Source organism: Gordionus sp. m RMFG-2023, chromosome 4, assembly GCF_954871325.1.
Source record: "Gordionus sp. m RMFG-2023 chromosome 4, tfGorSpeb1-WG-v2, whole genome shotgun sequence".
NCBI lineage: Eukaryota > Metazoa > Nematomorpha > Gordioida > Chordodea > Parachordodidae > Gordionus > Gordionus sp. m RMFG-2023.
The window spans coordinates 30,370,079-30,396,339 of NC_088778.1; the positions used below are offsets into that span (position 1 = coordinate 30,370,079).

At 28.4% G+C, this 26,261-nt stretch overlaps 2 protein-coding genes across 2 annotated transcripts; one reads left to right on the forward strand and one right to left on the reverse strand.

Annotated features, from left to right (window-relative positions):
* Positions 1-204: 204 nt before the first annotated feature.
* Positions 205-14,121, reverse strand: LOC135927943 (uncharacterized oxidoreductase YjmC-like). The gene is made up of 10 exons (XM_065464223.1): positions 14,023-14,121; positions 13,840-13,931; positions 6,717-7,108; positions 4,820-5,008; positions 4,308-4,369; positions 2,909-3,061; positions 2,353-2,607; positions 1,804-1,899; positions 1,068-1,178; positions 205-565 (listed from the first exon to the last, which is right to left on the reverse strand). Exons 1-10 carry the CDS (start codon positions 14,104-14,106, stop codon positions 515-517), a joined length of 1,485 nt encoding a protein of 494 aa, XP_065320295.1. The 5' UTR covers positions 14,107-14,121; the 3' UTR covers positions 205-514.
* A 9,663-nt stretch (positions 14,122-23,784) lies between these two features.
* On the forward strand, positions 23,785-24,528 carry LOC135927814 (protein mago nashi homolog). The gene is made up of 5 exons (XM_065464008.1): positions 23,785-23,914; positions 23,954-24,012; positions 24,058-24,168; positions 24,216-24,298; positions 24,355-24,528. The coding sequence occupies exons 1-5, from the start codon at positions 23,818-23,820 to the stop codon at positions 24,455-24,457; spliced, it is 453 nt and encodes a 150-aa protein (XP_065320080.1). The 5' UTR covers positions 23,785-23,817; the 3' UTR covers positions 24,458-24,528.
* Positions 24,529-26,261: the final 1,733 nt, after the last annotated feature.

Below are 26,261 nucleotides of genomic sequence, written 5' to 3' on the forward strand. Positions count from 1 at the left end.
TTTTTTTTCGAAAAACCCAGGCCTGATAGAAAATATATCACGCCCACCCATATCCGGCCCATAGGTCTCTGATCCTGAGTTCTCACTTTAAGATTGAGGATAAACCATTATTTCCCAGAAAATCTTACCCCATAATTGTAAACTTAAATTACCACCCACCCCCCCCCCCACCTGCTTGCTTTTTTTCTACTTATGAAAATGGAATAATCACAAAATTAATTTATTCGAATTTAATAACTAATGTTCATGAATTGTAAAAAATATAAATATTATCATTATGTATAAAAAAAACATTTTTTTTTGTTTGAGGCTGCGATCTTTAAATGTTTTTTTTCAGATAGATATAACGCATACCTGAGATTTGAAAATTTTAATTTGATATTTTTTTAAAGAAGATATTCTAATTTTTGCGGTTCTTTAAACATTAAATTTTGTTTTTCTTCTTTAAGGCACGGGAAAATCGAAAGATATAAAAACGAAATCGATTGAAAATTTCTGGCCAAGTTTGATCGGTTTACGAAGATTTTTGCAAATTCTTTATTTTCAGCCTTTCGCCTAATTGTGTCTAGAATTATATATATTTTTGAAAAAAATAAAATAAAATATTCAATATTTTTTTTAAAAAATTTATTAATTTAACTTAATATTATAATTTGTATTAGAAAAAATGAAAAATTTTTCGACTAAAAATTATGTATTAAAAAAAAATAAGACATGAAATGAGGAACTAATAAAGAATATTGTAACATCTGTCTCTCGTAGTAAACTTATAAAGTTTGCTTAAGTAATGGAAAACAATTTTTGCCTCATATACCATATCCTTTTAATTATACTGATATTTCGTCGGTCTAGAATTGGAGTGCTCCACTCAACATTTTCAAAATGATTTGAGTTAATAAAAACTAGATTAAAAAATATTAATTTTTGCCAAAGTTATAAGCTTGTCAAAATTGATCGATAAGCTTTTCCTATATTTGATATGTTGATTTTCTCATTTTAAACATTTGCGCAAGTGGAACACTCCAAAGGCTGACGATTAATTAAATATATTTATTTTTTTCTTATACCATGGCGTCGAAAAGATTGGGATGGTATCTGATACCATTATCCTTGTCGCATTTAATCATGTGCTTTCTCTCTGGATCTCCAGCTACTAGTACCTCTTTTTCTCCCTCAATCTAATGCCGTAAAAATATTATTTAAAAAAAAAATTAAAGTATTACCTCAGATATAAAAGAGAATACTGTTATACAAACTCTTCAATTATTGATTTTTGTGTAACCAATTTTTATAGAGTTATTAGGATGCAACAGGCAGGGAATAAAATCAAAATGTATTCATGATTCAAAATTTAATAAATTGCGATATCACGTCTTCATGAGTATAATAATAAAAGGTAATCCGTAGTTAATAAATATAGAGATATTAAGTTATAGCAAGTTATAGATACAGTATTTAGGTTGATAATGCAGTTTAATTTAAAGCTAGTACTAAAATCCATGAAAAAATGAGAAAAACTTTCGGCGGAGAAAAAGGCTGAAACTAATTGCAGAGATTTATATTTACTAAATATTTATACCGAGTTTTAAAATCTACTCGCAACAAAAATTTTTTGAATTTTTCTTCAATAAAAAAATCCCAATAAGATTATATTTGATCAAAATATTAAATGAGCATTCTCAAAAAATAAGACCACGAATTTTATTTATTTTTTTTAATCTTCAAAGATTATTGTTTGCTTCAAAGATTTTGAGCGAAAAAAAAAATATTCAAGATCCTCCGAGCTTAAACTCTAATTTTTACCGGCTGCAAATTGCGGTTGATAGCCATAAGATCGCTCATTCTATCGACGAAATTCGGTGCGAACATTTCGGGATTTAGCGCGACAAAGCATTGACCCTATTAATAATAAAAATTATTTTAAACTTAATATAAATTAAAAAACAAAACATTTAAAATTTGATAGAAATTAAATTTAAAATTTTGGTTTTTTTAAAAAAAAGCCTAATTGTTTTAAATGTTTACTAGATATGTAATTTCTATATCTGTATCCATATAACGTATATAAAAAGTATCTGTATCGTTATCAAGATGCCTTTTTAGCAGCATCGATATCTAGATGGATTCATTCAAAAGGTTCAACAACTATGGAGAAAAAAAGTAACTTTCAAAAAAAACTTCCAAGTTCCCTAACCCTCATTGACTTTATATAGGTGGTTCGTAGTTTAAATCTTCTTCTAAAAGAAAAAAAAATTAGTTCCATTCATATTTTATGTACATAGTGCCTAACACTTTCATTCAAAAAGCGCATTTAAAAAAAAATGGACCCAAACACGGAACCAAATCCCTCACCAAGTCGGCGACTTTCTCCGTATTCATCCATTTCCTGATGTTGGGACCGTAAGTGCTACCTGCCAGAATCCCGCAAAATATTTCGACCATCATGGCTAGGCCAGAACCTTTGTATCCCCCCGTTTTTTCCATACCTCCTAGAGGGAGCAAACCTCCCCCTTGAAGAACCTCCTTAGGATTCTGCGTTTCCAAGCCATCTTTATTTACTCCCCAGCATTTAGGAATGGGGATTCCTTGTCTGTCGTGGTATTCTACCTTTAAGATATGATTTAAATTTTTTTTTTAAAATTAATAAGAATTTAAATAATTTTCTTTCTTTCTTTTTCTCTCTGATATAACATTTATAAAAGAGTGAACATAATTCGAATATAAATTATCACAGCCATCTAGAATTAATTTTTTTATTTAATAATGCCAATTTTCTTTCTTTCTTTTTCTCTCTGATATAACATTTATAAAAGAGTGAACATAATTCGAATATAAATTATCACAGCCATCTAGAATTAATTTTTTTATTTAATAATGCATAAAATTTTAATATTTTGAAAATAAAAACCTTTCCAACCGCGGCGGTTGATGTAGCCATATCAAGGCAGAAATAATCGTCACCTTTGGCGGGAGCGGTCATGGCTATAGGGTTCGTTCCTAGGATAGTCTTTTTGGCACGGGTCGGCACTTGCAAAGGGGACGTGTTTGTAAAAGCCATACCCTATTTTTTATTGTATTCAAATGAATTTGGAAAAATTACAATCTTTCTGCAATCATTATATAGGTTAATGATGCTTGGTACCTTAAGGTACCATCTATCAAATTTGAATTTTGTTCATTTTTCATTTGGATAGGCACTACCAAATATATTTATAATATATATTTGAAAAATCGTGATTTTTGGAAAGCCTCTATGGCCTGGCAAGAGCTTGGTTTACTTATCCCATGGTCCCCGGTTCGAATCCCAGGAATGATCATGTTTTTTTTCTTATTCTAACTTGGTGGTTCCATCCTTGGGGGATAATATATAGGAGTCCGGACTCGACCACGTGATTCCGTATTAATATATTAAATAATAAGGATCTTATTACATTTTAATAAATTTTGGTCGGTATTTAGCAAATTAGGTTGGTATTTAGAATATTTCCATACATTCACTTGGTAGTAAGCATCATTAACCCATTATATACATATATATGTATATATTTCTACCACGTTTTTATCTTAAAATATACAACATTTTTTTGTTTATATAGTTGTGGTAGCTCCAGAAAAATATTACTCAAACCTGAAGATTTTGTTCATAGATGGCACAAAGGTCTAGACATCTATTAGCGAAATCTGAAACCGGCAATATTTCTTTGGCTAAAATATTGAGTTAGCGTTTTTAAGAATCGGCTCAAAATGAGCCGTTTAACAACACTAAGTTGTGGTATTAGGCTTAGCCAAGATCAACACCTTATAACAACAATGGGCTTCGGGTAGGTTCAATATTATATTAAGCGTGTTTGGGTCCGCCCGATCCCATAGTATTATAATATATTCAATATATTATTCAGAGTTTGAAATAAAGATTTTTTGAACATTTTTTTTTTATCCAAAATTTTGGGTAAAATTTTTTTTAAATTTGTGAATTTCAAATTAAAAAAAACTTCGCGCATAAAAATCACAAAAGATTTACCTTATAACCCATGCATTCACAGTTAACGTGGATTAGCGGAAAATTATACAAAATGCTATTTTTGTATACTACGCCGCGAATTCGCGCTAAATGTGATTGGCATGGTAAGTGTTTTTTTTTTAAAATAAAAATATAAATTCAGGTAAAATTTGATCAAAAATTCTGGTTTAGCATTCTCAAAAAAAAATCATATTGAAGGATCAAAAGATTTTTTTTTATGATCTTGAAGATCATTCCAATCTCTGTTATTATATAAAAAAAATATATAGTTTATTCAATTCGTTACTATTAATCCTTCATGGGCCGCCATGATGGTATAATATCCCGCGATACCGAAATGATTGGAATCTTAAAACACAGATATAAGAATTAAAATTTTTTAACTTTAAATTACTTATAATACTTTGTATATCTTAGAAGGGACGCAAGGCACTGCGAATAAGCGCTTCATCCTGATTGGATCAAGGATTTTTACAGCCCTTCCCCCTAAGCCAATTAAGATTTTACCCCCTACATCCTCCTGGAAAATAATTGAAGCTACTCACCCCCCCCCCTCCTCCACCCCCCAATTTCATCAAAACGATCTTGACTCTCCGCCTAAATTATTCCCACACGGTAGAAGTACCTGGCCCGAACGAAACATCTTTTAACTTCAATAATGAGAGGCATAAATGTGAAATTAAATAAGTAACATATATCGGCAATAATAATAAAAAAGGAAGAAAAAAGAGAATGGCATTTTGACCCAATAGTTTAACTTAAAATAATTTGAATAAAAAAAAATGCGAAAAAAAAAACTTTTGCAAGAAATCCATCCTACCCCGGTCGCTTTGGCCTTTTTTATTGCTAAATTCATTGCGAACATACCGACAACGGGGCCCAATAAATTATTCCCGTCTACCCAAGCCGTCGAAACGGTTTCTTTCAGAATCGTGGGTTCGCAATCGCTTTTGCATATTCCGCTCTCTATGTCACGCACGTACATGGCTGCCATATCGATTATATAAGAATGGTAATAATATGATAGCAATATTATTTTCATAGAATTCAAGGCAAAACTATCCCCTCGGTCTAGTTTAAGCCTAGCCCGGGGTTAGAGGATCTTAAAAATTTTATTTAGGGCTGCATCTTGAAAAAAAATGCTTGGAATTCAAGAAAATCGATAAATATGAAAAATTAATGAACGTAAAATTATCAGTATCAAATGATTAATGCACAAATTGAGCGTTTCAAACGCTGCGTTGCAAGCGTAAATAATGCATTTCAAATGGCCTCGTGCAAATTGGTAAAATTATCGTTTGGCGCTTGCAACCATTTTAAAAACGCAAATAGGTTTGCTTTTTCATTACTTTTATTATTCTTCGCTTTGTAATATTATATAAATATGTAAATATAAATAAAATTACTTATATCCTAAAGTGGAATATTTCGAAATTAAAGAAATAAGAAGGCAGACGATAATATAATTTTCAAAGACAAATCCTTTTTTTTTAGAAACTTATTTAAAATTTTGAATCGACGGATATTAATAAAAAGACAATCTCAATTTAAACAAGGGTCGCGTTACGTTTTTTTTTATTTTAAAGTTAAGGCAAAACGTAAACGCTCAATTTGTAAGCACTATAAGGATCTAAAAAATTTCATTCTGAGTTGCATTATGAAAAAATGTTTGGGATTCAATAAAAATATGAGAAATGAAAAGAATGTAAAATTTATCAGTATCAAATGATTAAATTAATTATAATTTTTTTAAAAAAAATTTGTATCTCTTAAGAGGTCCGGCCCGGATATATCGAAGTCATACCATTTTACTAATCCTACAGAATCCGGTATTTAGGCTGGACCAACTGCCGGTTTAGGAAAATTACAAAAAAAATGAATAATAATTATTTTCTCCTCTTGTTCGTTTTAACATAACAAATTAAGATTAGTTTTTTTTTTATTACACAACATCAAATTATAATTTTAAGAAGGCAAGTAGATTTTCAAGGACAATAAAACATGGCTAATTTAAATTATTTATATTTATATATTATATTATGTATATTAGATACTCGTCCTCTATATATAAATATTCGTCCTCTTATCAAAAAATAAAATATGAAATTTTTCAAGGCTAAAGCCAATATTTGTTACATCTCCGCTTATCTTAATTTTATTTTCTTTTACAAAAAAAATATTTATTAACGTGTTGAATTTTAGCTTAAATGTTTTTAGCTGTATTTAGTATATTTTAATCGAGAATAAGAAAAGAGTGATTTAGATTAGATAATTTTCTAAGTATTATCCTAAAAAAAATTCGTCAGCTCGATCCCGGTTTTTGGAAATAACCACATTTTAAGCCAAGCCCGGATTTTTAGAATCACATTATTTTGCCGAATACGGCCCGGGTTCCGGCCGCTGGTCCTAGAAAAAAGTATAAACAATGAGTTAAAAAAAACTCGACTAATTTTAACAAAATTTTTAAAGATCCCAGCTCTAGAGCAAAGAAGAAATTTTTTCTAAGAATGAATTCAATTTTATTTCGTATTATCTACATTATAATACATATTTTTTATTAAAATGTCATTCAAAGATTTGACTTTTTTGTATTATTTCTTTAAAACATTCTCACACTTAAAAATGATAGAAAAAAAAAATATTTTAAATTTAGACTTAATTAAAAGAACGAAAGTGTAAGAATAAATAAACTTACGTAATCTATTTAACCCGTGGCTAAAATGACCCCGATAATCGGCGGTCACCAATAACTCGGCGAGCGCGATGGCGTGGTCTTCTTGTGTGCCCACGGCTTTCATACTTTCCACGGCGAACCTCTTGGCTTCTCCCAATTGCACCAAAATTTTTTCGCAGCTGGCGGCGGGGGGTGCAGTTGTCATGATTTCGTTGTCAAAGTCTAGGCGAGCGTCTTCTAGCTTTCTCGTCAAAAATGTGGAATCCGAAAAAGAGTCAGATGATCTGTGGGTGCTGTAATAGCAGGTAGTATCGACGGCGTAGTATGGGCCCGGACAACGATTGATATTTTTATCGGTTAGGATGTAGAGAGGGAATTGGCTCCTGCAAGGGTTGGAAGCGGAATTGTTTATCCTACGCCCCATTACGGTGTATTTCATGTGCATTTTTTTTAAAGTTTTTAACGCGCGAGTTTGTTTTTTTTTCGAAGATGGAACGAGTTAGATTTTGGGGAGAGTATGGGTAGGGGAGGGGAACGAGATAATAAAAAAAAATTTATATAAAAATATTGTTTTTCAAAAAAATCTTAAAATAATATGCTTTTTTTTGACTTTATTGATTTAATAAAAAAAATCTAAAAATATAATGAGGTATAGGAAACAAAAGAAGGGGGTAAGAAAAAGTATTTTATATTTATTGATTTTGTTTTTCGTTTTATCGAGAAATTGACGATAAATAAATAATAAAGGCAAAATGGGTTATGTTCACCTTGATTTCAAAATTAAAAATCAATACATTTTGGAAACTTATGTCATATACATCATGGAATTGGGAATGAGATGGGAAAGAGGGGAGAGATTTTTGGCGCGTGATTTATCTGATAAATTTTGAACACTCTTGGGTAATTATTGTTAATTTTATCTTTTAAAATTTATTTATTTTTTAAATAACGCAAAAAAAAATAATTATTTTTTGAACTCCGCCCTAGGTAAAGAAAGAAAATATAAAGAAAAGAAAAGAAATTCGATAATATATTTTTATTTTGTAATTAAATTACATTTTATTATAATGCTCTATTCCTTTCTTTAGGCTGTGTGTGTCCTAAATATCGGAGACATGCAGAGGTACCATTTGTTAGGGCCGGCTCGGGCCGTATATTTTAAAACCGGATATTTAAATAGCTTATTATTAGCTATAAAAAATTTTAAAAAAAAAAATCAAAAAATAATAATATCCATACCGGGCCATGCAAATGGAACTTTTTGCGGGTCTCTGATTTTTTTTAAATATAATAAGTGAAATTTTTATGAAAAAATAAATAAAATTCAAAAATCTTTGAAAGATCCTTTTTGCTCTTTTTGAAGATCAAAAAATGTGAAGATATTTTGCTCAAAATTTTGAGCGAAACATTTGAAGATTTTTGCTAAATTAATCATTTATATTTTTCAAATTAAGCTTGATGTAAATATCTCGAATATTATTTTAAATACAATGACTAAATAAAATGAATTCATATCGTGCATTTTTGAATATTTTAATTTTACAAAATTTTAATGTAAGATTTTTTGGTCATGTTTCATAATTTTTAATTAATTTGGGTTAAATTTGTAAATTTTGAGATCTTTTTAAAATATGTTTCAGGATAAGGCTATTTAAAATTTTTTTTTTAGCGAATCACAATTGATTACAAAAAATTAAATCCTATTAAAACCTCTAATTTAATTGAGGATTTCCACAAAAAAAGTGTGCAATTTGTATTGATATTAGATAGAGATAATCATTTAGTACATTAAATAAGGAATCATAATAAAAGGTTCTATCTACACGGCCTGAACTTAGATCGATTTACGATTTTTCTCTCAAAAAAAAGGTATTTTTACGTACAGAGTCGGATAGCCCGTAATATTAAACAGGCTGGATAAGGCAAAAAAAAATAATTGAAAGGCTGGACCGAACCCTGAAAAGTGTGATCGATAAATTGCACAATAATTTAAAGAATGGGGGCAAAAAGAAAATATCTTTATTTTAAATATTAATTAATTAGGAAAATAAATAAATGGATGGCACCAAATGTCAGGCTCGTTTTCCCCATGTGTGTGAAATATATATCAAGAGACCCACGGTACAGCCCGGATTTTTTTTAAATATTCGGTTTTAAAATATACGGCTCGGATGGACCCGGGTATTTTTAAAAAATCTTTTTTAACCTCGGTCCGGGTATATTTAAAAAAGGACCGGGTCGGGTTTAGAACTGGGCCTGCAGGTGGTCACTAATATATCTTTTTAAATAGAGCAAACACGACAGATCAAAACTTCTAACAAATATTTAACGGATTCAAAGTAAGAGGGGAGTGGGAGGGAGAAGTGCTGATTTTCTTATCTTAAACTTTACAAAAAATAAAATAATCTAATAATAAAATTATCTTCACTTATTTTTTATTTTAAAGTAGGTGACCCAAACCCTACAATATTTATCGAATATCAAATTCTATGGTTTTAGATAGAGAAAGATAAATTTTTATGGCATCTTATAAATTTAAATTATTGAGGGAAGAAAAGAAAGAAGAAAAAAAAATTTTTTTAAACTGTTTGTAATTGGATATTTTTATGGTAAACATTGTTTCAAGCCAACTATTTAAGTTAGAGAAATTAATTAAAAGAAATAATTATTATGATATGATTCTTCCTTCATCGTATTATTTTGATAACTCAACATTATGGCCAGGAAAATATTGGCTACCAAGCCTCAAGATTTGGATAATATATGTCTAGACCTTTGTTCCTTCTATGAGCAAAATCTTCAGGCTAGGCTTGGGTAATATTTTTCTGGATGGAAGTATTGAGTTAGCCGTTTTTGAAAATCGGCTCAAAACGAGCCGTTTTACAACACTGGAAGAAAGAATGAAGAATACAAATTAATTGATTTTAAAAAAAAATTATAATTTATATGATATTTTGGATTATCTAAACAATTTAAAATCATTTTAATTTTACAAATAATAAAACACCAATAAAAATATATCTATTTTTTTTAAAAAAAATTGAAATTCGTTGAACGTTTTCCAATTATAGTATAAATTTTAGCTTATTATATATACATTTAAATACAGTAAAAACTTGTTCAATTTAGGCACCACTTGGGTTACTAAGATTTTTTCACCCAATTTTGTAAAAAAAAGGAATTTTATGATATGTAGCAGTTAATGGGAATTTGATTGAGATTCAAAATTTTGATCCAATTAGGGATTTCGAGTCCAAATTAGACAAGTTTTACTTTAGTGGTATATTCGGACGAAAAGTAAACATGATATTAAAAAAAATTAGTTTCTACTCCCGACTCAAAAAGGCGAATAAACCCGATTTTCGCCTTTGTGTCAACATACACACACAAAACATATGTTTAGCGTTAAAAAAAATTTACATTAAATTTATCTGCGGCGGATGGTCATTTGGCTTAAGTTTGAGACAGGTCTTAGTTTTTCAATGTACATTTGGGGTTACATGACCGGGGGAGTTTATAGCCCACCCACCACATTATATATATGAAAAAATTATACATAGGTAACATAAGCCAACCAATTTAGTGATAGGGAATCAATCACCTATACAAGCATACTCCTAAATGGCTTAATTTAGAGGTGACTAATATTCCTGGATTAAATTTTGATTTTTTTAAAACACATCTTTCCAACTTAACTTCGAGATACAAGTCAACTTTTTTTAGCCTAAATCTCGAGGTGTAGCTTCTTGGAGGATTGGATTAACCTTAAGAGTTAAGTCGAGTTAGCAAGCAGACTTCCCAATATTACGGCCAATCAAATTAAGGTAACATGTGGGTAGGCGATTATACCGTCTGGCGACTTAATAATATTTTTAAACAACGGTGGGAAAGCTTGTAGACTTAAAATATCTGTCCCTTATATATATCTAATATAATATAACTTTAAACCCCCCTCCCCCTCCTATTTCCGGCTCTATAACGAAAGTTAATTAGATAACCAGATGGTTAAAATAACGTCATTTTAAAAATAAATTGTCAGCTCCGGTGATTAGAAATGATGTCATAAATTGGCATTCAGGTTCAGGGTCTACATCAATCCTAGCCAAAGCCCGCGCCAAATCGCAAATTTAAATTCTTAATCCTATATTTTAAGAAATGGCTAAACAATTACAAAAAAATTAAAAACAATATCTATGTTTAAAAAAAAAAGGAATCGTTTAAACTTAAAATTGTAATTATCTTTCATTTTACAATCATTCCTTTGGGAGCTATATTATTCGTAAATATTTTATTTTTATACAACTGTTTTATTTATGACTTTATGAGACAAATGAAAAATGTGATTCAAAATCGATTTAAAACAGGACTTCTTCTTTTACGAGCCTTTTTCACGTTGGACAAAATCCTGGCAAAATAAACCATCAGTAGTGTTGTTAAACGGCTCGTTTTGAAACTCAATATTTCATCCAGAAATATATTACGCAAGCCTGAAGATTTTGCTAAGAGAAGGAACAAAGGTCTGGACATATATCATCGAAATCTCGAGGCTTAGTCAATATTTTTCTGGCTAAAATATTGAGTTCACCAGGCAGTGGCGTATATTTAAGGGGCCCGTTTTGAGGGTAAATGGTATCCGAAAGTTTTAAAGCGAATGTGTCACAAACAAAACATGTAATTTCTAGTTTTGAGCCCATTTTAAAAACGGAAGCTTCGAGATTTCGATAGTATATATATCCCAGACCTTTGTTCCTTCTATGAACAAAATCTTCAGGCTTGCGTAATATTTTTCTGGATGAAATATTGAGTTGCCATTTAACGACACCAATTAGCACCTTTCACATTCATTTTATTTATTCTGTTCAATTTATTTTATGATCATTCCTTATCTTTCTATTCCCACCAACATCTAAACCATTGATGACCTTCCTCTGGTATATAAAGCAGAAAACTATTGGCCTGCCAGGAACAGACCAAAAAATGGCATAAATTATAGAAAATTCGGGCAGGGGCCGATTTTTTTTAAAAAAATGAATACCCGATTAAAACTTTAAAACTTTAAAACTCGAAAATAAAAAAATTTTAGCTGGGAGAAGAAAGAAAAATTCTAGATTTGATTTCTTTCTGATATAAATTATAAGTATATGGCCCAATGACTATAATAATACCTAGACTAACGATATTCATTAAAAGTGTACGTGAAAAACAGCTGGAAACGCTATTTTGGTAACCCATATCATTATTAAAAATTTTAAACGAGAGGCCAATTTATTCTTATGCCTGACGCAAACTTTATTAAAGAATTGCCTGATCATCGAGATAATAAGGGAGCAGGTTATCAATTTAATAGTAGTTTTTAACATGAGAATAATTACCATAAGGGTTACCAATATTGCGGGTTCAGCTGATTTGCTATCAACGAAGCTTTTAAATGCATTATTATGAATGCATCAGTCTAGTTATTATAATATGTCATTGGTAACTCATATATTTAAACACGTGTAGGTGAAACAGGGGTAGGTTGGGGACCCTTAAAAGCTGAATAATTTTCATACTAAACGAATCAGAATATAAAAAACATACGTTGTAGGAGGTCCGCTTGACCTTGAAGAAAGTTTCATAATTAGAAAATGTGTTCAGTGACAATTTACGATATATGAACTGTCTTCATTTACCCGTATATACAAAGATTTAATAATTGGGGTTAAAAGGGAAATATTGATGATGTAATTTGTGATAGTATTACAAGTTAATAGTAACTCCAACCAAGTAATCAATGCTTACCATGTATCTATGATGAATCTTTAATGCTGTGATATGCACACAACCAGAGTTGGGCATGTTACTTAATAGAAGTTAACCGTTACCGTTATGAAATATAACGGCTAAGTTTCCATTTTCAAAAAAAATGCTAACGGTTTTGTTATTCTTTATTTGTAGTGAAATATGTAATAGTTACAATTTTACATAATTAACCCATTAATGGTTAAGATTTTTCTAGTGGATGAAAATGCTCAATTTTTTCAAATTATATTGATTAATGCTCAAATATGATATTCTAAAAAAATCGGCCAAAAAAATAACAATCCTAAATAGAAAATCTAGCCTGGTGCAAATCTGCACCGACCATTGAAGTTATAAAAATAGGAATAAATGAAAATAGAAATTGATAAAAAGAATTTAAAATAAAAACCTGTATAATTAAAGAAAAACGAAAACTGATTTGTTAATATTTCATTGTGTCTTGTTCAATAAAAATCAAAGATTATTATCAATTTATCTTAAAGCATTCATTGGACAAAAAACAAATTTTTTTTTAAATAAAACTGCACACACTAATCTATTTTTTTTTGCCAACCTATTAGTAAATCGTGTTGTGCAAGAAGAACATCTAGATAGGCCGAGTTGGAAGCATTCTTTACTGACGCCCGTTGAAAAAGAAAAAAAAATCGTTGACAAATAGGAACTCGAATACGTGTTTATTTATGGCAAAGTTTAGAGATAATGCGAGAATTATTAGCTTATAAAAATTATACAATATTCGTTTAATTCATTATTAAAATTCTATTTTGGGAAACTATATTTGCAATCTACCTGATCCTGATTTTATAGGTGCAATATGAATTATGAGGTATTGTATGTAGATTTTATATTGCAATAAGTAATATTTTATGCATATTATGTGAAATTAATATTTTATATTTGTGTAATATACATACTTTATTATTATATGGGTAATTGTGATATGTTTTTTATATGTTCGATTAGTATGATGACATATTATGTGCAATTCTTAAAATAAAATATTATCATTTCATATTAGTCATTTTTTAATAAAAATGTCATAAATGTAATATGGTGATTAATCCATCGTTTTATATACATTTTTGCTCAAAAATATAATAAATAATAAAAACATGTATAATATGCAAGTTATTAAGGAAGTCCCAGCCAAAGGCCGGGTAAAAGCGGTCCTAAGGCCCGCAAATGGGGGCCTGCCGCTAGAAAACATCCGCTCACGAGGCCGCTTCATCGCTAGTTTGCCCCCGTATAAATTTGAATTATAAATTTTTTTGTATTTTGAAGATAAAATTTAAATATCAATATTCAGCCACACGAAACAAAAATTATTTATTTTTTTTTTAACCTTCTAAAGGACGAATATTTACGAATTGACTTTATTGGTTTGAAAATGGTTGGGATATCTTGGAGATTCCTAATAATCGAAATGGTTGAGTTCTGGCGAATATGTTTAAAAAAATATATTTATTTATTTTTTTGAAAAGATCAATTTATTTTCATTGATTTTCGGAAGGTTAAAAATAAAAACCTGGAAATAATTGGAATAAAGTCGACGTAAAATTACAAGTTTGCAAGTAGATGCTAGCGCGTTATTTATACTTTTTCCTTTCATTATTATTATTTTCTTTTTATTTAAAAATTTTTTTTTTTTTTATTAATTTAGTTTGTTTTTTTTTATTTATTTTATTATTTTTTTTTTATTTAATTAATATTTTAAATGTAGTTTTTATTTATCGATCAATTTCATTATCATCAATATCATCTTTCTTTTCTTCTTCAAAATCAATCATTTGTTTTGTTATAATTAATTGAAATTAATTATCCAATTTATAATTTTTTAAAAAAAACATATTTTTTTAAAGTGACCTTTTATTATTTTTTTTATTATTATCAATTATAATTTTTAAAATGTAATATCAATTATATATTTTTTAATGTTTTTTATTAAATATTGGTATATAAAATAAAAATAATAATTTCTAAATTATGCTGACGAGACAAAATAAACAAAATAAATATTACAAATTTAAATTGCATATTTAGAAATTTTTGGAATAAAATTAAAGATTCAATCAAATACCTACAAAAAATACGAATCATGTTATTGTAAATTATTCTCACACGAAAAATAATTTTCTATGATAGCGTTTTAGTGTTGTTAAACGGCTCGTTTTGAGCCGATTTTTTAAAAACAGCTAACTCAATATATCACCCAGAAAAATATTACGCAAGCCTGAAGATTTTGCTCATAGAAGGAACAAAGGTCTAGACATAAATTAACGAAATCTCGAGGCTTAGACAATATTTTTCTGGCTAAAATATTGAGTTAGCGCCATTTAACAACACTAGTGTTGTTATTTTGGGTCTACCTCAAGATGTGGCTTAAGTCTTTCAGCCATCTATGAGCAAAATCATACATATTATTTAGCTATAATCTTAATCGGGCCGCCATTTAACAACACTGCTTATGGAGGAGAGTAAATTAAATTCTTTAAAAATATTTTCAAAAAGCAAAGATTAAGTGATTTATAGATGTGAAAAAAATGTTTAAAAAAAAATAAGAAGAAAATCCACGAGAATCATATTAAATACTTGAGATCCTTATTCGTTTTCGATTATTCTTATTCGTAAAATACAAATAGAATAATTCGTTTTAAATAGATCAGCCTGCCCCGGGCCCGGATACCCAGTTAACTGACCAGTTTCAACTTTTTTTACAGTCAGGAAAACCTATATAAAAATAAGAAAAGAACCGGTTCTATCCGAGCCGTTCTGGCTTCTCTAATAGAAAGGTTATTAAAATTTCAACAAAATGAAAAAGTTTATAAAGCATATTTATATAATTTTTTTTTTAAACATAATTCTTTGAATCGTGATAAAATTATCGATTCAAAATCAATATTAAAAAAAATCTGGATTATATATTATTTTTTTAAATTATACAATTGTTTAGAGATTAAAGCAGATGCGGATAAAATTAAATATTCGATACAATGCCTAAGAAATTTTTTTTTCTCTCTTCATATTATAGGGTTCCACTGGAGAATTAGGCTCAGCTCCGGAAAAAGGACTCATAAATCAGCTGACTTCTTAGATCCTGGTTCCCAAAAATAGGCGCTGGGGCCATTTCGGTCAAAAACTCGACTAAACATACGTTAGGGAGTCGGAAGGTGTTAATGATAAATTGCGTTTATTGTTTGTTTCTTTTTGGAAAAAAATGTAAAATGGGTGACAGGAGGAAATATTTAAAGCAAACTGCTTTGCCATTCGTTTTTATAATATAGTTGGACCTAGAATTTGGGCAACTTTTTAACCCCAAGGCCCGCTCACCCATGGGTTTTTTAAAAAAAATAGTTCATCCGCCAGTTTACCAATTCTGTCTAACCCAGGCTCCAACTTAAACGTTAAAAATTATTTGATTAATTTGGTTCGGCTTTTTATTTATATTATTTAGATATATTTTTTGTACTTAAACTAAAAAAAAAAATGAAATATTATGAAATAAATTTATAAGCCAGTTATGCTCGAGAATTTTCCATATTCACTCGTCCGCCAATTAACCCAATTGTTTATCCACCCAATGTTTGTATTTTTAAACACCTCCGTTATAGATCTTAAGTTAGATCTGTCTGCCGCCGCACCTTGCCGTCAGACATTTTTTTGAAACATCTGGGACGGCAATTTTCAGCTGCAGCGCGGGTTGGGAAAGTTTTATTTGTGCTATGATTATATTTATAATCCTACGTATATAAATGATACAATTATAAATTAAATTAATATTTATAATTATAATTAATATTTATAATTATAATTAATATTTATAATTATAATTATAAATGATTAATTACATTAAGATTTAATTCGCGCAATTAATAGCTTTATTAATTTATTTTACAAGTTCATCATTGTAGTTTATAACTTTATAGATACCAACCATATTACCATTAAATTTTATAATTTTTTTATTGTTAAAATTTTAAGAGATAATTGTATAAAATATTTCTAAAGTAGAGAAATTCTTTTTGAGTTAAAATTTAAGGCTTCAGAATTGGAGGAAGTAATTGATTCTGAAAATATAAAATTGCGCAGTAACAATAGACACCCCTTCAGATATATTAGAACTGGTCGAGAACATTACGTATTTGACCAATGTGATAATTATACTCAGGCGCAATCCAATGCCCCCCCCATCGCAAATTTGTCCTATTCTCATAAATATCATTTTAAGCTAATAAAAATCCCCCCCCCCCTGCCCTCACTTCCCTTTCCTCAAAAAATGTATACAGTATACTATCGTAAGGAAGAATTTGAAATAAAAATTGGTAAAAATAGTTAGTGCTGTTAATATTTCCAAAAAAAAATTAAACGCGTTCGCTTTCAATATTCATTGACAAAAATCAAAGGTGTTCAAAAATTTTACTAATATTTTAACAATTTAATTTTAATATAAATAAATCCCATATATTTATCAGAGTTGTTAAAAGATACTTTTTAAATGGATCTAGATACAGATACACTGTCTAAAATAATATCTAGATACAGATATTTTAATCAAAAATCTATCTAGATACAGATACAGATACCACATTTTTATATCTAGATACAGGAAGGATCTAGATACTAGATACTTGTATCTAGATCCTTTAACAACTCTGATATTTATTAACGCAACATATTAGCCACGTTTAAAATTAAAAGTTAAAAGTCAATAAATTTTTCTTATAAATTTTTAATATATAAAACTAAATTTTTTTTTTTTAGTATCAAATGAATAAAAATAAGAAGATTTTCTAAAATTGAACGAACGCGTTCGTCAAAAAAAAAGGACGTCCAAAGTCCGTCAAAAATAAAAAGTACGCCAATTATCGTTTTTCTTTTTTTCTAGAAATGGAATACGTTCATGAACGCGTTTAATTTTGAAGGCATTCATTTACAACATTAGTAAAAGTTGATGACTTTTTTTAAACTAACAACTATGATTCAAATTTTTTTTAAAAAAATAGTGAAAACCCAAAATTATTTATTAAAAAATCTAATATAGACCTAAAGATCTCCAATAATATTTATGGAAATATTTTTTATCTAATAGTACCCCCCACTCTCCCCAAATCTTGGATAGGCCTATGTGATTCCTAGTGTTGTTAAACGGCTTGTTTTGAGCCGATTTTAAAAAAGGGCTAATTCAATATTTCAGCCAGAAAAATATTACACAAGCCTGAAGATTGTTTACAGAAGGAACAAAGGTCAAGGCATATATTTTCGAAATCTCGAGGCTTAGGCAATATTTTTCTGGCTAAAATATTGAGTTAGCAGTTTTTAAAAATTGGATCAAAACGAGCCTTTTAACAACGATACCTGATTCCTATACATATAAAACAAAAAATAGCAAAACTTTAACACCAATAAAGTGTGATTGGAGCCAACAACGTTCTAATTATTATTATTATTATTATTAAATAAACAAAACAAAAAACAACTTTACCTTAAATTATTTTAATTTAATTCTGATTGAAATTTAGTGGAAAATCTCTTTTAAATTTCGAAAATATTTCCAAAGATTCAGTGGATTGTGGCATCTCAAAATGAATATATACCTAAAAAATTTATGATAATGATATTGTTGAAAATATATCTTTTCAAACAAAACTAGATAAAGATCATAGATTTCCAAAACCTTTCCTTTAGGTATTTATTCATTATTTTTTATTAGGTATTAGCCGCATTTTAATAAAAATGCATTCCCGTTTCATTTTTTTTATGTCATTATGCGATCGTTATTGTCCTATAAATATATGAAACAAATAGTAGAAGTGAGAGCCAAGTTTATTCCGAAGCAAATTCTTTACAGCATTCGTATAACATTCAAACGATATTCTAGAAATTTTCAGAAAAAGAGAGTTTTATCATTTTATCCTCTATCTACACCCGTATTATCATTTTATCCTCTATCTACACCCGTAGAAACTATTATAGACTTTTGCAATAAGTAAAAATCAGAACAATTTCCTAAACTTTCAATTCTAGCCAGAAAATACTATGTGTCCTGGCCACAAACATTTCAAGTAAGTTTACTTTTTCTGTAGCTGCGATTACCTAAATTTCTAGAATATTCTCATTCCGCGCTTCTAATTTTTTACATGATAATTACATTGGCGTACGCAGTGGGGGGGGGGGGGAGGCGGGGGGACAAATCCCCCCCCCCCCAAAGCCAAAAAATGCAGATGCCGGATATATTTTTCAAAAATATTATTGTTTATATTAATTTATATTTGTTAATATTTACTCGTATCACATATTGAATTTTACTACATATATTATTACATTCAAGTTTTCCGGCGTAATATTTACTTATTATTTTCAAATTTTTAGTGGCGTAATATTTATCTACCATTTTCAAATTTCTAGTCAAATAATAATTAAATCTGAAACCTCTGGTCCAACAGGGACAAAGAAATTGCAACCTTGTACAACGAGATAGAGCCTCTTCCATCAAGCACTAACAGCTATTAAGGAGTTAGAAGAGCCAATTATTTGCTATTACTGAAATATCACAATGGCCTGAAAGGAATATTTCCTCAGAAGCAAGAAAGTTATTGGATTCAATGCTTATTCCAATATTTCTCATTAGAATGTATTATTTAATTATACAACTATTTTATATTACTTTTCAAAAATATGACATTGATTTGATTAAGAAGATGAGAATAGCGGAGAGCATTTTATCAGAACTCAAGGAAATTAGGGCTAATATTGATGAAGAATTTCATATTTTATATTTTATTGTTGAGTCAAAAGCAGAGCTATACGTGTTTAATATTTGTCTCCCTCGACTTGTATCAAGGCAAGCTCATCGTTAAAACATTAATATAGTGATCAGTAGAAGAGTATATCTTAGATGCAGCTACATTTATAACCCAAATAAATGAATTTTTAATATATCATGCAGCACTTACATCTGCAAATATTACTTCCACAAAGCCTTCCCAACCTTTTTCAGATGGTGTTAGAAAAAAAAATATTTGTTAGATTTTTATTATGAAGATGTTAAAGTATCTTATGATGCCTTACTAGCTGAATAACTATGTTTGATTAACTATAGTTGATATAGTCCCAAAAAATGCTATGGATGCTCTGCATTATTTCAAACACATTTTAGATTAAATTCCCAATGTATTAAAAGGGTTTATAAACTCTTCCCATTAGTAAACTAATGAGAGAACATTCTCTTTTTTAAGATGAATAACAGAGGCCTGCAGAAGTACCATTTTCAGGGCACGGCCCGGATTTTTTTTAAAGATTTTTTACGGCCTGGACTGGGTTTTGTTTTAAAAATTTTCAGGCCTGGCTCGGCTTTTTTTAAAAAAATTTTTTTTTTTTAAATTTACAGGCTCGACCCGTCTTTTTTTTTAAAAATTTTGGGCCCGGCCCGGGTATATTTAAAAAATTAATATACTGTCCGGCCCAGGGGCCGGGCTTGCAGGTCTCTGAAAAACATACCAAGAAGTACAACATGTAAAAGTAGATTGAAAGGTTTGGATTTTTTGAATAATAGGCATTTGACGGCAAGCAAGGATGAGACAATTGAAAAATTAGCTCAATTCCAACGAAGATTGGATTTTACATTGTAAATATATAACGTACAAAATACAATTATTCCTAAGAAACTTTTTGTATAAAGGTTCAAAAAATTCAAATTTCTATTTTGGGTTATTTAAATGATTCTTTACATATAATTTTTTTATAATTCACATTAATTTAAAATTGTGTATTAGGATTAGTTATTAATCCTAATAAATTTATGCTTGATATTTTTAAAAAACAATAATATTTCTCAAAAAAATTTATTATCCTCTCCCTGACCAAATTCCTGCGTACGCGCCTGGATAATTATAATTTAAATAAAATTGGTAAATTTTTAAAAAATTTTTATTTGACAAAATTTGTCTCAAATAAAATTATTAGAGTGTATGCAAGTAAAAGAAAATCGAAAAAATTTTTCAGTTAAGAAATTTCTGCGTGCCACCGCACCATTGCCGATATAAACGGTAGCGTGAAAATTAAAGCACCACTGATCACCGAAAGTTCTAAAGCAAAACACCGCCCCCGTCAATCTTCTCACCTACGAACAGGTCTGACTATAATTTAAAATTCAAACCAATAATAACCAAGGTGGCGGCTAACCTAAGTCTACACACTTTAATTGGCCCATCAGAGAGACCGTTATTTATCGATGAAAGAATTAAAATGGTAAAATTTTATGCTATATGAATTTTTCATCAAATTTTAAATAAAAGCATAGATACTAACTTTTCTTACGAGTATAAAGAAAACAATTCTATAGGGTATATCTCCCTACGCTAGGGGTATTCTTAGATCTTCTAAGAGTATGCCATCACATAAAAGCTAACTAATATTCTATAAAGAAAGTCTTAGTATAATTATAAATTATAAATAATTTTACAAAAATAAAAATCATATTCATAAGAACTTACGTAAGATTTTTTTCCCCCAAATTTTGTATAAATTTACCGGATATTTGGAATTATATAGTATTAATAATCAAATCACGAAAAGAGGAGATAATAATTTAAACTTAAAAGGAAAAAAAACAAAAAACTTTAACATGAGAAAGTTTTATAAATATCTCATTATACAAGAAAAAAAAGAAGAAAAATAAGACATTTTGTTAACAATTAAATAAATTAATTCATGTTTTTATAATTAAATATGATAATCTAATTGTTGCACTCGCAGGATTATAATGGAAAGATTTTGCCAAGAAATATTATGGCAGCTATTGATGCTCAATAAAATGCGAAAAAAAACTAACTAATATAATCTGGCTAGTTAAAAAATATTTTTTTAAGGTAACATAGTTAGTGAAGTTAAGTAGAACGATTCATTATGATGAGATAGATAGAGAAAACAATTTAGGCAGGAACTAACTATAACGGAATGATTTAACATTGCTTAAGATAGAGGATTTAGGCCGAACCTTTTAAATTTAGTTAAAGAATCAAGAAAAGTTAGCTATCAAAAGTATTAAGATATTAGAAAGTTTTATATTAATCCACCAGGACAGAAAAATCGGAAAATTTCCTTCAAAAGGTTTCACGACCTACTCTCAAAAAAATTTTCCCTTAATACACAACTCAGCGAAAGGTTTAGAGGAGACAATTATCATAAATATCGCACCTGGACATGCGTCTCATAATGAATATCTTTTTATATCAGTTATCCAATGTAAACATATATAATAATATTCAATAAAGAGGATTGATGACGATATTATTTTCACCCTAAAATAATTATCTAATAATTCTAAAATTAAAAAAATGTTATATATTAATTTTTTGTGATTTTAATATTAAATACTTTATTTTTAATTTTTATTATGTTTAAAACTTGTATTATAACTTTAAATTAAATCTTACATATTTTAAATAGCACTTAAAAAACTTATATAAACAATAATTAGTTCTAAACTAATTTTTCATATATGATAAAATTAGGATCACCACCATGAGATTTTGTCAAATCCTTTTATAAATTATATATTAGCACTACGCTATATGTGGCCGTCCTTAGGGGTTGGTGGAAGAGTTGTCCAAATATGGGACAGTGACCCTCCATGTCATAACCGGAATGCATAATCTCATAGCCAACAAGCCACTTAAAAGCAAACAGCTTTATTTTGTATATATTATTTCCATATGTGGTAATGACGATCGAATCAAAATAATGTAAAATACCAATTCGTTTAACACTGTACTATCTAAAAAATATCTTTTTCTATAATCTTAATAGCTTGCTAAAATCCTAAAGAAAATTTAGCATAAATCATAATAGACAGGCTTGTTAATCGATCCTTTAAAAGGATCGAATCCCGATCAAGATCTTATAAAAAAAGGATCGAAATTGATGATTGACTTTTTTGAAAATAAAACGGATCACGATCATGATCCTTTTCATATTTCATGAATTTCTGAAAATTCATGCTCGATGCAAAATTAAATAATACAAAAATAAATTAAATATTATGTAAATTTATACTGTAATAAAATAATGTAACAATTATTTATTTACAAAATCAGCCTTTTCAGTAATAAATTTTTCGAAATTGTCATCATTCAAACATCCACGTCTTTCATTAAGAACATATTTAGCTTTATTAAATAAGTGCTTCACAGATGCTATTGATGCCAAAATTTTTATATTTCCAAAAAAATATTTTTTAAATTTATATAAATATAATATCAATTGAATCATCATCTGAATAAAAAAAAATTGTTAGGGGAAAACGCATTTTGCGAAGAATTTTTCCCAGAGAATATATTAATTTCATGTGGTTGACCCTGTGGGTCTTCAATATGTTATTAACCTCCCAATAGATTTAGTGGCAGATTGATATAAGGCCAATTAAACTTAAATTTTGGGTGAATTATTGCAAGATGCTACTACACAAAGAAGGAAATATATAGCAAGAATTTTTAACATTATAAAAAGACTCTCGTTATTGATCCTCATTTTTAAAAACAGGCGATCTGGACAATTTGCATAAAATTATAATCGAATTTAACATCTGAGTCTTTAATCTCGATCCTTCTCTGATAAATTGTGAATTTTCACAATTTTCTTTCTCTTATAATTTCATTCAATTTATAATATTAGTAAATATATAATTATTTTTATATTAAATTAAATAAATTTAGTAATCTTTTTAATAAAGGTAGTTGCCCAATCTGGTATTCATTTTGCATTTCATTAAATTTAGAACAATTTAAAAAATTTATTATATTAATATTTGTATTATTTACTGTTATACATTTCCGTTCCATTTCTCAAACTAAAATATTATCTTTAGTGAATGCTTCAAAATTTAGGGAATCTGAACCATGGACTATTTCAACTAGAAAATATTCATTATATTAATGTAACTTGACGGGTTACTAGTTTTACTGTCGTTACAAAAATAGTGTTTTTTCTTAGAAATATTTCAACAACACTTTTAACCCTATCATAATCTTTTCAATAGGTTCGTTTTGATATCTTAAGGCCAATGGATTCGAACCAGATACATTTACATACTAAATTCGTGTAAAAATTCTATACTGTATTAAAATTACATTTTGTATAAAGTGAAAATTTATATAGTTTTTAAAATACAATTTCGATTAAAATAATGTAATATAACTTTCAAATGGTCTGGTAGTAAATAATATTGCAAATAAATTTTACTATAATATTATATTGCTGAAAGCATGCATGCCTATTTAGAAATCATTTTATCAACATCACTTATCCATTAAATTTAAAAAAAAAGATGACATCTTCTAGTTCTCCCATATATTTGCGTTACTATGTTGGACATAAAGGAAAATTTGGCCATGAATTTCTGGAATTTGAATTCAGTCCTAATGGTAAATTATTAAAGATATCTAATATTTAATATATATTAGGAAAACTGAGATATGCCAATAATTCTAATTATAAAAATGATACTATTATTAGAAAAGAGGTTATCAACTAATTATCAATATTTGTTTATATTATATGTATTTAGGCCTACGTAAGTAAAGCTGTATTAGAAGAATTAAAAAGGATAGTAGAAGTAGCTGATATTATGAAAGAAGATGATAAATTATGGCCATCACCTGATAGAGTTGGAAGACAAGTTAATTTTTTAAATCATAGTATATATATATATATTTACATAATTAGGAATTAGAAATAGTTATGGGTGATGAATACATATCGTTTTCAACATCAAAAATTGGAACATTAGCTGATACTGATTCGAGCAAGTAATTATTTTTACATTTAATATTAATTAAAATTGTTTATTATTATTTTTGTATAGAGATCCAAATGGTCTTAAGGCACTTTATTATCTTGTTCAAGATCTTAAATGTTTTGTGTTTTCATTGATTAGTTTACATTTTAAAATAAAGCCAATTTGGTAAAATATTTTTATATAATATGATGTAGATATGTAAATTAATATGTTGATTAATAAAGATCTTTAAAATATATATTTTATTTTTATGACTCATTTATTGGGTGATAAATATTTACATTGTTTAAATACCAACTAATATAAGTATTAAAAGTTGGCAACACTTGATCCAAAACACTGTGAGCCACCATTTTTATATAAGCTGGAGAAGTTGTCAGTAGATAAAATAATTATAGGCCAGGTTATTATATCAATTAAGTTTTTAAAAAAAACTAATACTTTATTTGTAATTCTTTAATAAATATTCAAATGTAACATATCTTCTTTCCCACCAAGTTAAGATTGTCTACCAATCTTTTTATTTACCCAGTTCAAGTTCATCTATATTTTTTTGTTGGCTTTAGTTCCCTTGTTGGATAACCCGTTTGCCTCCTTGTTATTATTGATTTGATTTCACGTAGTCGGGATGTTCTAATACGGTTTTGTACGTTTATTTTTCTTCTTCTTCCCTTTTCCAGGATTGTGATGGCGATTCTAGTTTTTCGACCAATTGTCCCACCATCACTGTTTTATTTTCGCTTGTTATTTTATCATCATTTATCTGTAGATCTATAGCGATTTTTGCGATTCGTTGGTAGAATTATTCTCAATCGTAGTTAACCTGAAGTTTTACGTACCATTACCATTGGAGTGGCTACTCTATATAGTTTATCAATATTCACGTTACCATTATCATTATATTGTTGATTATGTTAATTTCTACATATGTTGGTAATGATAAGTCAAATTCTATAATCCATGGAAATCTAAATAGGCTGCATCAATCATTTTGATAGTAACCTTTATCATTGTCATAAATTCTATAATCCATGGAAATCAATAGGCTGCATCAATCATTTTGATAGTGCCCTTTATCATTATCATAAATTCTATAATCCATGGAAATCTAAATAGGCTGCATTGTGCCTATTCTATAATTTTGTTAAGTTTCATGGTTGGTCTTTGTCTTTAGTATCTGGGTATCGTAAACATAGTTCTCCGGTGATTAATTGATCTCAAATTCTTAATTCTTTACTATGGATTCAGTAGGGCCGTGACTTAATCTAATGAAATCAATTTCTCCTCTATCAATAGAAAATTTTGAGGATATTTTATGTGTCTATAGTCGTCAGTAGCCCATTTATCTCATTCATCTTTTATCCATAATTGCTAAATCAATTTATTTTTTTAACAAAAATTTTTTTTTAATTCTATAAAATATTTAACTTGACCGAAAACCGCGCGACCTTTTTCCTCGTCGCCAAATATTATATCGAATAAGTTTTTTTTAAAAAACTATAATACTTTATTTGTAATTCTTTTGGTATATATACATTTATATAATTATCCAATTTAACTTCTAATAATATGCAATTTGATTAACCTCGATAATATAATATTACATGTCGGAATAATATAATATACAAATATAAGGTTACCTTTAAATATATCTTACAATAATAAATATTCAAATGTAACAAGGTTAAGGAGCTTGGTAGTGATTTCCATAGGCTAGTTTGGATCAGGATACCTTCTAATAAGTATATGACTATTAACTCTTGAATTTTGGGTAATTACTATTTAAAAGAATTTGATTACCAAATACTATTTCTTTAAAATAATTTATATTTTTAATTAAAATTACAAATAATTATGAAAATTTTTCAAGTAAAGTGGACTGCTAACTGCTTTTTAAAATGTTGATTATTATAATATTGTTCTAAAAATAGGTTCCTTTTAATGACAAATGTAATAATTAGGGATGTGCCAAT

What these genes read in the sequence shown, in the direction of transcription:
- LOC135927943 (XM_065464223.1), bottom strand. Translation starts at nt 14,106, where the DNA reads ATGAAAGGAAAAAGTATAAATAACGCGCTAGCATCTACTTGCAAACTT. An exon ending in TTTATTCCAATTATTTCCAG is followed by an intron (nt 13,932 to 14,022) that starts GTTTTTATTTTT and finishes CATATTCGCCAG; the next exon opens with AACTCAACCATTTCGATTAT. An exon ending in TCAACCGCAATTTGCAGCCG is followed by an intron (nt 1,179 to 1,803) that starts GTAAAAATTAGA and finishes TTACGGCATTAG; the next exon opens with ATTGAGGGAGAAAAAGAGGT.
- LOC135927814 (XM_065464008.1), top strand. Translation starts at nt 23,818, where the DNA reads ATGACATCTTCTAGTTCTCCCATATATTTGCGTTACTATGTTGGACAT. An exon ending in ATACTATTATTAGAAAAGAG is followed by an intron (nt 24,013 to 24,057) that starts GTTATCAACTAA and finishes ATATGTATTTAG; the next exon opens with GCCTACGTAAGTAAAGCTGT. An exon ending in CTGATAGAGTTGGAAGACAA is followed by an intron (nt 24,169 to 24,215) that starts GTTAATTTTTTA and finishes TTACATAATTAG; the next exon opens with GAATTAGAAATAGTTATGGG.